At 41.3% G+C, this 15,024-nt stretch overlaps 1 protein-coding gene across 1 annotated transcript in view; it reads right to left on the reverse strand.

Moving 5' to 3' along the window:
- Positions 1-15,024, reverse strand: part of spire2 (spire-type actin nucleation factor 2) — a 29,396-nt gene that overhangs the window by 3,237 nt on the left and 11,135 nt on the right. The window contains 6 exon segments of the mRNA XM_016552598.1: positions 108-223; positions 10,656-10,857; positions 11,555-11,739; positions 11,867-11,987; positions 13,455-13,541; positions 13,788-13,952. Coding sequence (XP_016408084.1) covers positions 108-223; positions 10,656-10,857; positions 11,555-11,739; positions 11,867-11,987; positions 13,455-13,541; positions 13,788-13,952 — 876 coding nt within the window.

Genomic DNA, 15,024 nt, shown 5'->3' on the forward strand with positions numbered 1-15,024 from the left:
TTCACTTTAAGAAATGAAGGGAAATTATTGTCTGTGGTAATCGACAGCATGTCACAGATGCTTCCCACTACATTGCCTTTGTTGGTATAAATACTAACACCACTGACCATCCACTGATGTCTGCAAAGTCCGCCAGATGCTGCAGCACCATCACTGCGTTTGTCATCGGAGCTCTGAGAATGACAGGTGGACGGGGGCTTCCTGTCAAACACAGGAAACGAGGCTGGACACAAAGAAAATAGTGGAGAAGAGAGAAAGACCGTCAGCATCTCTATTTAACAATTCAGAAAGAACGTGTTGATCTGTCACCATATTTTGTTTTTTTATTTACTTTAACCAAATTGAGTTCCAACTAGTGTTGACACAGGAAAACTGAATTTTCTTTATTTTAATATAGGGCCAGATTTACTAAACAGGTCAAAAGGGGGACCACAGCATGTTTTAATGTCACAGGATGTTGTTGTGAAGCAGTCATTTTCCTTGGCTATTGCTTGTGGTATAATAATGCTTGTTGGATTTGTGCTGGTCAGACTAAGTCTGAGCATTGAAACATATGCAAGTAAGAATATTTAATGAACTCTGCTCTTTTTTATCATCATCACTTTGTCTCCTTCTGCTCTTCTTTGGCTTTGCTCAGTCAACTTCTTTGATGATAGAAGACAGTTTTGGGTACCAGAAAAAGCATCGGTTTTGGGTACCAGACAAGACTTGCTGTTAGCAGGTTTTGGATATTAGACAACTTTGCTGAAAAGTCGTTCTGTTACCAGACAAGGGTTCCCCGAAGGGAACGAGAGGCTGCGTCGGAAACGCTATGGGAACGCCTCTGCGTGACCGCTTACTGAAGCATGTGTGAAATCAGTTCAATAGAATAGCAAAACGTCACAGGCGGGTGATGGAGAGACCAGGAAGCTATAAAAGCACATCCGGTGAAAACAGCGTCAGCTTCTGATAGGTTGAAGCAAGCACTCACAGGGATGCAGGAAGTATGGCAGGCAACGCAACATCTCGTTCCCTTCAGGGAACCATGATTACACACGGAACCTAGGGACGTTGCCCTTTAGGAACTCAAGACGGAAATGCTATGGGAACGAGAATACCAACTCCGCCATACTGACGAATACCTGTCTAGTGTAAAGACTTGACGCACATCTAAGACAGAAGCACTCTAGAGCCCAAAACACGGCCAGCATCTCCAGGCAATTTATGTGCCACATGAGATGGTGACCTTCCCACAGACTTTGGGCAGAGCGGCCACTTATGACCACTCCCCAGCCCGTGAGGGAAGCATCTGTCATAATCGTTACACAACAACAAAGAGCTCCCAGCACAGGACCTTGAGACAGGAAGCAAAGGCTTCTTCTATATGACTAAGGCACGAAGGCATCGCCGCGTGACCTTGATCAAGCGAAACGGGTTGCCCCTCTGGGAAAACCCTTTGGTCCTGAGCCACCACTGCAAAGGTCTCATGTACGGCAGGCCAAAAGGAATGATGTTGGACACAGCTACCATCTGACCCACTAGTCTCTGAAACTGTTTCACAGTGAGTGACGGGCCTTGTCTGATACTGTTCACGGCTGCAAGAATCGAATTGATACGAGCAGGAGACAAACGTGCCTGCATTGCTGTAGAATCTCACATCACGCCAAAATAAGTGGTTCTCTGAACTGGAGAAAGCACACTCTTCTTGGCATTTAGCCTTAACCCCAGCTCCTTCATATGAGAAAGGACGACATCTCGATGCAAACCGCCATATGCTCTGATTGAGCCAGAATCAACCAGTCGTTGATATAGTTTAGAATGCAGATGCCCTGGAGTCTGAGAGGAGCCAGAACTGCATCCACACACTTGATGAAAGTGCGGGATGGCAGTGCTAGGCTGAATGAAAGAACCCGATATTGGAAAGCTTTGCCCCAAAAAGCGAACCTCAGGAACTTCCTGTGTTTGGGAAGGATTGAAACATGGAAGTACATGTCCTTTAGATCTATGTTGACAAACCAGTCCTCGGACCTGATTTGAGTCACGATCTGTTTTAACATCAGCATCTTGAACTTGAACGCTTTGACAGAACGGTTCAGATGGTGCATCTATAATCGGACACAACCCCCCATCCTTCTTCGGAACAATGAAGTATCGGCTGTAGAACCCGGAGGAACACGTTCTATGGACTCCTTCCTTAAGAGAGTGTCTACTTCTTGTCCCATTACCAGAGCCTGATTGGGACCCAATAGAGTGGGGATAACCCCGTTGAAACGAGAACCAAACTGGATTCTGTAGCCCCTTTCTACAGTCTGCAGGACCCATTGTGAGACGTTTGGCAGAAGTCTCCACGCTGCCAGAAAGTCTACTAAGGGAACCAGTCTCTCAAGATCGGTTTCTGGTGTAATCTGAGCGGCCAGCTCGTTGCCCTGAAGCAGAAACCCGCCAAAGATCAACCAATCTGACTGCATTGGAGGACACTGAGGAGAGATGGGCACCGTATGATGAGATGTCCTTCGCTCTTTCCCAGAGGAGCCTGTCCTCAGAAGCCTGGCGCCTTGAGCATCAGAAACTCTTCGCCGAAGCCTTCTTAGAGAGAATAATAGTCCTCAGATTCGTCTTCTCTCTAGAAGGCTTTGACTGAAAGCGCCATCCCATCCCCTGATATTTTTGAGGGGGTACATGGGAAGCGATACTCCTTTTCTGCTGCGCCCTGTATGAGGAGCTGCTTCGGCTGAAAGCACCATCCTGTCCCCTGATCTTTTTGAGGGGGTACACGGGAAGCGATACTCCTTTTCTGCTGCGCCCTGTATAAGGAGCTACCCAACGGCTGGGGCTGTTCCACCCCTGAGACCCGGGATCTTCAAGGGAGAAAATACTGGAATGCCACCACCTGCCTTCTAGACTCCTGGAACTTCTCAACGACAGAGCTCACTGCGTCGCCGAAGAGGCCCAAAGAGACTAGCAGGGCATCCAGGAGCTAAGAACCTGTCCTTCTCTTTCATATCGGACAGGTTCAACAGGTTCACAAGTGTCTCTCTGTGGCCATCAAGGCTGCCATGGAACGGCCGATTGCTCTGGCCGTTTCCTTGGTGGCTCTGAGAGACAGATTTGTGGCCTGATGGAGTTCTTGTACTTCCTCTTAGCCGTCCTCACTATCCAAGTCCTTTAACAGGTCAGCCTGGTATGCCTGCAACACTGCCATAGTGTGCAGGCAAGCACCAGCCTGACCCGCTGCCGTGTAAGCCTTACACACCAAAGCCAAAGTGGATCTTAAGGGCTTGGTAGGTAGCACTGGAACCTTCAGGGATTATGTCATTTCCAGGGACAGATAGCTGGCCAGGGTCTGTTCAACCCGTGGCATCCTGCCTTAGTTGTTGTCTTTCAGACCCAAAATGTTGCAGAAATTTGATACATTGAGGCCAAAGAGAAGAGCAGAATACGGCCTTTCCCATGACCTAGACACCTCAGTGTGAAGATCGGGGAAGAAGGGAAGGCTCTGGCATGGAGTAGGTGACTTAGAGCACAGGAAACGCTCATCCAGTTTACTTTTAGGACGTACTTCCTGCTGCTCAGCTGGCCACTCTCTCTTTAGCCTATCAACAACGCGAGTCACCACCTCCAGCAGCTCCTCATACTGAACAGACTGAGGTGATGATTCCTCAGTCTCACTCTGTTCCATGCTCGCCACATCAACCTCCTCAGAGGAAGAGAGGCGAAGCATAGTGCCCTCCCTCCAAGGGGAAGAAACCGCAGCGCGGGCTTCCGAACCCTGAGAGGGAGCAGTGGATCTAACAGGTGAAAGCAGAGAAAAGGCCATGCCCATCTCCAACCCCTCTGCCAAATCCATTTGCAATCCCCTCGATCTCAATCACCCCTGTGCCTCAGCAACTGCGGCACTGGAACCACGAGTCTGATCATTTTCTTCAAAAAGTGCCAGACAGGAGTGGAGCAGCAGGAGGCCCAGCAGGAGGACTGTGAGCTGTTCCAGAGCATGCAGAACCAGGGGGTTCAGTCTGCAGAGTCGTCATCTGCCCTGCACAAATGCATCTGAACAAGAAGAAGCCACAGGACTATCCAGAGTGCTGTTTTTTCCTCTTGCGTTTACTGGTTCGTCTTGTGACTTGAATCTTGCTAGTCTAGTCTTGTATTTATCCGCTTAGGTTTTTGATCTTGTCAAGTTAAAGTTTTAGTCTAGTCTTGTATTTATTCTCTCAGGTTTTTGATCTTGTCAAGTAAATTTTTTTTTTTTTTTTACTTTCTGTTTTGTTTTGTTTTTTGTTTTTTTTTGGGTCTAGTCATTTATCCTTTATATTTTTTACTTTTCCCTTTGTAGTTAGTTTAGGTTATCTTTAGAAGTTTAGAAATTTATTTGATATCTTTTGTTCTTTTTCTATTTTAGTTATTTAGTTATTTGATTTTTCCTTAGTCATTGTTTTGCCAGTTTTTTATTGCCCTTGTTTTTGTCTCTCCTGTTGTCTTAGCCGGAGTCTTGTCTTGTCGTGCGTGTTGTGTTGGTTCCTGCCCTGCCCAACTCTGTGTCTCTCCTGGTTGCTGACTCTCCTGACCTGGATGCCAACTCGGGTTCCCACTATGCCCATTATGTCTCATTACACAACCGATTATAAAAGTGGGAATACAGAGAAAGCCACTCTATACTACCGCGCAACATATACAAGTTTGAACGCAAGAGGCAATATTGCCCATTTTCTTAAAAGCAGTATACAAATTCATAACACTGTGACAGCACTCTTATTATTGCCAGCAGTATTCATCGCCAATTTTAAAGACCTGTACCTGCGATCAAGCTGTTGAGATTGAGAATGGTTATACAGAAATCTTCCAGATTGTTACTGAGGTCAGGCAAGGCTGCATTCTATCCACACTATTTTTCCCCATTGCCTTGGACTATGTCATGTGGTCAGGCACGTGCACAGGTAGGGCTCAACCTGTGCAGAGCACATGCCCTTTTTGCCCTTACACTCCGAAGTGCCCTTTTTTTGGTGATGGTGTTTGTTTTTTTCCTTCAATAAATCAATGATATTGGTCACCCTTTACATCTGTCTGTCTGCTTTACAAATATTTAGCTAATGAAAGGTATTAAAAAGAGCTTGTGACTAAATCTTGTTGGATCCGCTCAAACTGTCAGTAAAACCTCATAACTCCACCCCCTCTATCTTGACTGAATGAACTGAAGTTCCACAGCAGCTGAACTAGGTCTGCAAGGGTAAATAAAGATCTTGTTGTTTGAAGAAGTACAGCGTTTTCTTTACGCAAGAAACACTATGTCTATAAAGGCTCATAATTTATGTATTTGAAACTGAGCACCGCGCCCATATAGCTACAACAAACACCTGGTGATGAAAACGTAACGCCGCCGTTTTAATGACGGACAAGATGCACATTTGCACACATTCGCTGGTCAAAAACCCCGTAACTGCATTTGAGTTTGACACAAAGCGACTGAGCGTTTGGCATTAATGGGAAGACTAATTAAAAAAAGTAAGTAAACAACTCACACACTTAGATGTAACCACCATGTAGACCTATAGACCTAAGAAACCCTATATATATATATATATATATTATGGTTGTTATTAAAAGTGAATAAATCTAAAGCTTTTGAGACTATTATTTTGTGTTATTTCATTTCAGGGGGGGGGGTGCCCTTTTTCAGTTTCAGCACATGCCCCTCAAAAGGTCTGTGCACGGCCCTGCATGTGGTGCATGATACACGTTGGGGCTGGCATCTATTGGTCTGACTAAGGCCACTTGGGTTTCACTTGGATTCACCAATGACATCGTCCTAATCGAGAAGAACGAGACGAAATTGCAGAATGCAACAAGTGACCTAAACAGGACATCAAATAAAATTGGCTTAAGGATAACCATTGAGAAGTCAAAGTTCATGTTTGTAAATGCCATGGATCAAAACCAGGGTATTACACCAGCTGGAGGAAGTGGAGAGTTTCACCTATTTGGGCAGAGTAATCTTCTGGAATGGAGGTGTGGAAGAAGGCGTTAAATGCTGCATCGGGTATAAACAAGAAGCTTGACATCTTCCAGCAGAGAAATGCCAAATCCTGAAAATCCTATTATGATCATATCACTAACAAAGATGTACTTCAAAGGAGTGGCGTGCCCAAACTCCACATCATTGTTGCCCAAAGACCTCCAACTGGCTGGAGAAAATGGAAAATTATTGGATCCCGAAGACAGTAATGACATGGTACATCTCGGTGCCAGACACTAATGAGGATGACCACAGAACACCTAGACAAGACCATTCAAAGGCACTCAACATTACATAGGACAACACAAGGCACTTGCCAAAGTCCAAAAACGCTGGACAACACTTGCTGCCCGATATGGCCAAGAACCACCTACCAAGACATAGTCTGGCTAACAAGTATAGATACCACAGGTCTGTTTTTATGTGTTTTCTTTTGCATCTGTTTGCATTTAAGAGTGTGATTATCTGTCAGTCTTTGTGAACAGGTTTACTGAGAACACAAAAAAATAAATGTTGACTATATAGACTTTGTGATCAGAATCTTTGTTCCTCATATATTAAGTAAAGATTACTACTCCACAAAAAAACAAAGCAAAATATAAAGTTTGGCTTTTGGATAACTTGTTAATTACCTCAAACAAAACTGTGAATTTCTTTCAAAGTTTAACTAACCTTGTGAAAATCCCATAACGATTTCATTCTCAGAAGTTCTCACTGTGTCAACACGGAAAGCGTGACTCAAAGAGATTGCTAGATCAAGTTTTATGTGTAATACACATTAGACAGTCAGTGAACAGACTGTCAGCTGTTCATGGTCTAAGGCAGAAGCTATGGGCAAAAAAAAAACACTTTATGCAAGTATGCAAACACAGACACAAATTAAACTATAGTCGTTATAAGTCATATTTCTATTCAAACTGTTGCTCTGCCATGACAGTAGCTGACCTGAAAGCGAAAACTGAAAAGAAGATGCTAATGTAATTGTCACCCCTTGTATCAAAACTGAAAATGCAAACCATAATTGCATTGCATTTTGAATTGGAGTTTGACACAATTTGTAATGTAATGACACAAAACACGAGCACAGGGAATGTGCTGGGCCTCAGGAGTGACTAGCAACGTTACGTAACTGTAACAATACCTTAAATGTTAACATAATGTAGCTTTGCAGCCAGTGTGGGGTAGTAACTGATTACATGTAATCTGGATTACGTAATCAGACTCTAAAAATCAAGTACTCGTAATTAGAGTACATTACATTTTATAATGCTCTTAATCAGAGTTCAGTTACATTTTATGGATTACATGACACTGTTAAAAATTTAAGTGCGAAATTAAAGTATATTCCAGGTTAATAATTGCATTACTTTCACAGTATTTTCACAGTGGGATTTCTCTTGTATCTAACTGCACTCTCAGAAATTTCTTGTAAACAAACAGTGTCATACTGTGTTTCTACAGTGCAGATGTACTCTGAAGGCACCACAGCATGCAATGCAGCATGAATAGATCATGCTGTAGAGTTTTTTTTATTCTTGTTGGTTTTATTTGTGCTATTGAACTTGTTTTTGGTTCACTTTTAGCAGTTTGTATTGTTTGTTTATTTTGTAATGTTGGTTTATGTTATAAGTGTTTTTATTTGTTGAGTGTTACCATTGTTGTGTTTTGTATGTTGAGTATTGATGTCACATCTTTCAAAGACGTGTCTCAGTAGTTGCTTCACTATTGTAAAAGATCCATCCACAAACAGTTATGAATATGAAATGAGTTATTGATTAATCTTCACGCTTAATTAATGCTAAAATAAAAACTTCATGTTCATGCTAAGAATAGTTTGACTATCTTAAAGTCAGACAATTAGCTTATTTCATATTCTAGCTCGTCACCATTTTAACAAATGTTTTCATTTGTCACACTTCTGACATGACTACTGTAAATCTGATTTGAATATGAATATGCAAGGTCAAAGAGCCCAAACAAATGGGATCACCAATCACCATTATGGTGACTTCAAAACAATTACAGTAGTAAACAACTAAATTTCTCACAGTGGCAGTTAAAGGTCCCCTGAAATCGTCAAAAAAAAAATCGTTGAGCCGTTTTGGCGGAAGTGACGAACTGCAAGCTTTGAATCCTTATATCTTCTAAATGCGAATTTTGTCACTGTTTTGGAGCACACTGCCTTATAGATAACCTTAAGACTAACATACTGATACTAACACCCAAAAAACTTAAATTTTGATTTAATGGGGACTTTAATAACCCGCACCGGCCGAGGGCGTGTTTAGGCGTGTCTGTGCTATTTATTACCTTTGTTTTAAAACAATATTCAATCAACTATCATAAACTATATATCATTTGGAAGCTAAAACACTCAAGATCCATGTTCTGCGCTTGTTTTTTAAATCAATACACCAGAGAGGAAAGGGTTAACATAAATGCTGAAGGACCGGCCATTAAAACATGTACAAAGTGAACGCAGTACGTACGTTTCATCGCCTATAGTTCTGCTCAGCTCGGACTATTCCAAGAAACACCAGCACAACATTTCAAGATAAGAGTCCACTCTTCAAAATGCATCCCACTTTTTAATCCAAAACAACGAAAAAATAGGGGGCAAAACGAAAGATCATTTTGAGTTATTATGACTCCAGAGTAACAAAGGTTCAAGTGTCTAGTTTCAAACAATACCAGATTTATAAATATAGACCATAGGGTTCAAGAGCTACAGACATTTTTATTTGGGTATGTCGTTTTTCAGAAAATGCTCAAAAATAGGGGCGCACAGTAAGTGGTTAAAGACAACTTTATAATGTGGCTTCACAGAAAAACGAGAGCAGTAAATTATAAATTACTGTGATGTTAGCATCCTTCTGCTGTTCATTCACAGTCATTTGTTAGAAAATGACCCAGCATGCATTGATTTCACAGTAAATTTCTGACTACAGTAATGTACTGTAAAATAACACTCTTTAATCCTGTAAATTCCTGGCAATTTTTTTTTTACAGTGGATTACACATTATTCACACAACGGTAGTAAATCATTCTTAATTTATTGAATCTCCCCAATTCTTTTTTCTCTTTTAAATTTTCCTTTCTACACTGTGTGTCATTGCATTTAGCTCTGAATATATTCACAATATAGAATAGCCATGTAAATACATTTGCAAACCATGCTTCTGAATTTGGGTGAAAAAAGCACCTCTCAAGCAATTAGACCAGTATTGAAACAAATAATTATAAAAGTTACTAAACACTGGTGATAAGTGGGCAGTCGTGGCCTAATCGTTAGAGAGTTGGACTTGTAAGCCAAAGTTGCGGTTTCGAGTCTCAGGTCCAGCAGGGATTGTCGAGGGGGGGAGTGAATAACTAGTGCTCTCTTCTAGAGGTCTGCATTCCCGTGGGACCCGACCATATTTTTTGCGCCATGGGATTAATTTCCCGAATAAAACGCGGTAGCGGTCGGTCTAACAATATCCCGTTCCCGACGTCCATTCAGAACAGCATATCTGCGCTTTATTCTTATTGACTTGCTTTCTGCGTCACGCATTTTATTTGCGGGGTCTGTGCGCAGCATGTGCATAACAATGCTCAGAGCATTGTTATGCACATGCATAACAATGCTCAGAGCAGGCTGTACCTGTGGTGAATATACGGCCCTCAGACAGAACAGGCAGGTTGTCGATGACAGAGCAGAATAAGGATGGAGCAAAGTGTGGATGTGTTGTCCTTAAAGGACGTTCAACTCGGTTTTGTTTATATTTTGCTTAGCCTATAATTTTAAATGACAGATGTCGTATTTATTTATTTTTCTCTGCGACACTTTTCAGCGCTGACCTCTACTCTCTTCCACCCTCAATACCAGACTGAGGTGAGACCCTTGAGCAAGAACCGAACCCCAACTGCTCCCCGGGCGCCGCAGCATTGGCTGCCCACTGCTCTGGGTGTGTGTTCACTGTGTGTGTGTGTTCACTACTGTGTGGGTGTGTGTGCGCTACTGTGTGTGTGTGTGTGTGCACTTGGATGGGTTAAATGCAGAGCACAAATTCTGAGTATGGGTCACCATACTTGGCCACACGACACTTCACTCACTCACTTATATCTGTGAAACACTATGTCTTCATCATATCCAGTGACCTCCAGTAAATGTTGATTCTGGAAGTCTGAACAAACATTTTTCAAACCTGGAAGACTTTGGTCATTGTTGTTTTCATGTTTATTAATGTTTGTTCATGTAATGCAGGGAATCGCGAACATTTTTTTTTGTCAGCCAAACCCCTTGGACATGAAATATTTACTTGAAATATCTCTGAGAAAGTTAATATTTCAATAATTTAACAACACATTCGCATGTTTACAGTTTGATGTTGCTTAATGGTCACATTGATATGCAATTTTTACCAACTCACACTGCTTACATTAAGCCCAGTTTGGTAAACCCTGCTGTAATGTAATGTTTAATGCACTTTATGACGTTGATATAAAAAAATGGAATGTATTTTCTTTCTGTTTGCTTTTTTATATCAATATGGTATGTTTAATGGTAAGTTTAGAACAAGTTAGATAAAAAAAGTAATCTAAAAGTAATCTAAAAAGTAGTCAGATTACATTACCTAAAATGTGTTTAGGTCCATTATGTCTTACAGGTGTTTGTCCAGGTCTGACCTTGATAGATGTGGGGTGGTCCAACGCCTGTCAGCGTGTGTGATCGAGGTCTCTCTCCTCTCAGGGGACCGACACCTGTGTGCTGAGGTGATTCTGAGAGGGATGACATCACTTCCCCTCTGAGCTCATCCAGGTCGTGTTCAGAGAAGGAGCGATCTCTCTTCAGAGGTGTAGGAGAGCTCTCCACCCCAGATTACATTACCTAAAATGAATAACCTAGATTACTTTACTAACTTCAGTTTTAATCATGTAATCTATAATCAGTAATGGATTACAATTTGTAAATAATCTGCCCAGCTTTGTTTGCAGCTACCAGTTCATTTTAGCAAATCGGTTCGTTCAAATGATTAATTTCAATTAACTGATTCAAAAACAGAATTGCTTTCCTTTCATCACACAACAGCATTTGCAAAAATCCCAGCTTGTCATTTACTTGAAATAAATATTTAGTGAAATACATCCTGTTTTTATTACTGAGTTTTCAATTCATTGTTTTTAAGTGTTATTAGTTGTATTTACAGTAGTGTAAATTTATGTGTTCAAGCTGTTGACTGTTGTTTTGCCAGAAAAATATAATTTGATACATAACAATGTTTTAGCCTTTTTTTTATTTTTTTGCTAATTATTTGTAGTGTACAAACTATATTAGTCAAAATAGTAGCTTGAATGTAATTTAACCACAGTTAACTCTTCTTAAAGCACATCTCACTTTGTTACTTTTTTTTTTTTTTTTTCTGAGCAATGTTTAGGGCCATTATGTCTTTACACCAAATACCCAAAATAATGTTCTTTTTACCAGCATCATATGACCCCTTTAAAGTCAACTTATAGTCTTTAAATTTGGGAAATCATCTTCAAGACCATTGCTGCAGTAGTAAGATCACAGAAGTAATTCTGACTGCACTGAAATCTCTCACCTCAAATATATTCATCTCCTCCATTTCTGCCAGTGTTGGAGCTTTTAGAAGAACACGTATGCGAGACGATGGGCGGGACCCTGCTCCTGTGATTGACAGGTCAATGCAGGAAGTTGATTTGATGTCACATTGGCAGGTGTGTGCCAGACAGGGTAATGAGCCAAATGCTGAAGAGAGACAAAACATTGCTGTGAGTAATTTAACACACAACGAGAAAACTAGAGAGCTACAGAAGTTATGGAGGACGATACTGTTTTTAACATAGTGTTTCGCTGCAGCATGTGGTTAACCTACATCTCTTTGAACCGGACGGCTCCACAGGTTTGAGTTTGTGATCTTGTCTGATCTCAGCCAGGACTCGATCATGGAGCGACTGCTGCCGCTGGGGAGGAGGAGGCAGGCTGCGTTCGGACACCTGCAGACGTCAGGACAGTCTTAAAACCAAAACAGTATACACATTTTGGGAGAAACTGTATTCACTGATGGTTTACCTCTCTTTCTTTCTCTTCTTTTGAGAATCTAGGATCATTTTACTAAAGCAATGCAGCAGCTAGTGATACATAGTAGGTAAAAAAAAATAGCATTTGATGCAGTGTACTTGTACATACACGTTGTTACACTGTACTTACATTTTAGATACATGCATTTAATCACATCTGTAATTAAATACTTATTAAATATATAAATAGTAGTTAAAGACACTTATAAAATGGTATATAAAATGGGACCAAATTAACATTTAAAGATTCCTAGAATTACCGATAATGACGAACATCGTTATGCTATGGCAAGAAGTACAAAAATACGTCATGCTAATGAAGCAGTTTGAATGTAATCAACCAATCAGATAAGTCACTGTTACCATGAAAACGGAATTCACAGCACAAGAACTCAGCAGTGATTACCCATTCCCATGGAGAATAGTGATTAACATAATCGAATCAGTGTCCTTATACTATCTCTTCACTACTTTTACATATTTGTATATATGTGGACACTTGTCATAATGACATTTTGTCAATAGCATAGTCATACTGTACCAAAGACTATAGAATACCCAAGATGTGTCTCGCGTATAGTTTTTAATGGGGAAAAATGCAATGCTCAGTATGGCCACTCTATTGAAGGAAGCCCCGCCTTCTGAATAAAAGAGCCAATTGCTATTCTGTAAAGTCATTGTGTCACTGTAGCTGCCGTTAGAAGTCCTGGTTGCTATAGAAACAGTCAGCATTCTGGAGACGTGCACTTAGGACTGTGCATGCTTTTTTAACGTTATTTGAGCAAAAGAAACAACATTTATGAGACAGTTGTTGTCAGATTTCATTGGTGATTTCAAATATGAAATTTAATTGTAAGCTTAGTGAACAGTTTTGGAGAATTTGATGTTTCCCCATTCAAAGAGATAGGAGCTGCACTTGCATGCCCGAGAGGCGTTTCAAAGATGGCCACTGAGTGAAATGACTTGCCTTAAGGGAACTTTTTTTTATTTAATCACATTCATTCACAATGCTTTATGGTATAAGCCGTTCACTGCCTCAAGTACTCAAGATTTCACTATAAATTTTCAATATACTTTTTTTGATTCAGTTCACAGTTTATAATGTTATGATCTCAAAGTTGGTTGGTTTAGTGCATGGAATAGAATTGTGGAAAGTGTTGTGTGGAGTGGAACGATGTATGAGATTTCACAATGGACAGAGTTAGTGCAACGCCGCAAATACAGAAACCCAGCAACAAACAAACTATCCTGCTGCTTGTTGTGGTTGTGACTGGTAAATTTACAGTATATGAAAGTGATTGTATTCATATTGTGTATAGGGCTGTGTCTGGTTAGGACATGGTGTTACTGCAGATTAGTTATAAGATATTGTGAGCAACTAACTGGTTTAAGAGGGGGTCTTGATCTGATAAAGTCCAAGATCAGCTCATGAGCGTTTCGTTTCACACACGTGGGAATATTTCCATCTACCTGCAGAAGAAAAAGAGGCACAGAGGCATGATATTATAGTTATTATCATATATAAAGACAATGGCTAATCACTGTCATGCTGCATCAGCTGAAAAGCCTTTCCAAAGCCATAATCTCACACATATAGTCGATTTACCGGGTTAAGATGAGATTAAGTGGGGGATAAACCACTCAAAATGTACTTACTACAGCAACCTCGGTGCCATTTCAGTGTCTTCAGCACGAGTGTAGTTAAAGTGCACTCACCACAACTTTGCGTAGTTTATATTTGCGTGAGCGAATGTCTTGCATGAGCATCTCAAAGGGCGTGAGGCTGAACTCTGTGGGCAGAGGGTTAAAGGGCTGCTCCTCCACCTTCTTGAGCTTCACTCCCTGCCTCAACTCCTTCATCAGCTGCACCCACAGACGAGCCTGAGTCACCAAACACACATCTCCATCATTACATCCGCTTATACAGCTGGACATCACAAAGACAAATATGAGTAATTGAAACTACAATGTCAACTACAGCTCTAATAAGCACGTCTTTTACCCAGTCAGTGTGTTGAAGAGCGTCAAGCTCAGTGGTGGAATTGTCCTCCTGCGGTTCCTCCGTCCTGATCTTCTTCAGCATCTACAGGAAAATATCAGATACTTATCAGATCAGAATCTTAAATTCTCACACAAACTATGTACAGTAATATGGTGTTTTACGCAACATAAAAGTGGGACTTTTTCCCCTAACTGGCTAAGATAGTGATGGGAATTCCGGCTCTTTTTAGGGATCCGGATCATTTGGCTCAGCTCAGCAAAAAGAACCGGCTCTTTCGGCTCCCAAACAGCTCTTTATTTAGTACCACTTCTGGCTTTTATAATTCAGCCAAATTTGTCAATGTAAATTTATATAAAATCATTGGTTTCTAAATGGCTCTCGAATTTTGATGTTTACATGCTCAGACTAGCCAACAATTCACTGCACATTTTGGTCTGCATAAATCATGTTCTCCTGTTCTCTGCCAGGATCACCAGGATCACCAGTCACTTGCCTGTCACCTCACCAGTAATCATGCCTGTCACTTCTGTGCACTACGTTTCCCAGAGCCCCTCCTGGCTCACACCTGCTCACATTCCACAATCACCACACCTGTCTACCATTAGCCTCATCAGTTGGTTTTTAGAAGCCAGCATCAAACACACACATCGTCTGGTCTTGTCTTTGCATAGAACTGCTTTCACCAATGTGGTTTGTGACTAATGCCGAGTTCACACTGCACGATTTTCAAAGACGTCGCATCACTGTTGGTTTCACACTGAACGACTATCTGGGGTAGCATTCAGTTGCTGCTGTGTTCACACTGCACGATGGAGCGACGACAGGAGGTTACACACTGCATGATTTCACAATAGGAAGAATCGCCGTCAACTCTGTCTGGTCCTCAAACTACATTTCACAACAAAACACACGGGAGAAGTGATAAGGAAATAACGTGAGAACCCGCGTGCG

Source organism: Sinocyclocheilus rhinocerous, unplaced genomic scaffold (genome assembly GCF_001515625.1).
Source record: "Sinocyclocheilus rhinocerous isolate Xijiao unplaced genomic scaffold, SAMN03320098_v1.1 scaffold1366, whole genome shotgun sequence".
Lineage (NCBI taxonomy): Eukaryota > Metazoa > Chordata > Actinopteri > Cypriniformes > Cyprinidae > Sinocyclocheilus > Sinocyclocheilus rhinocerous.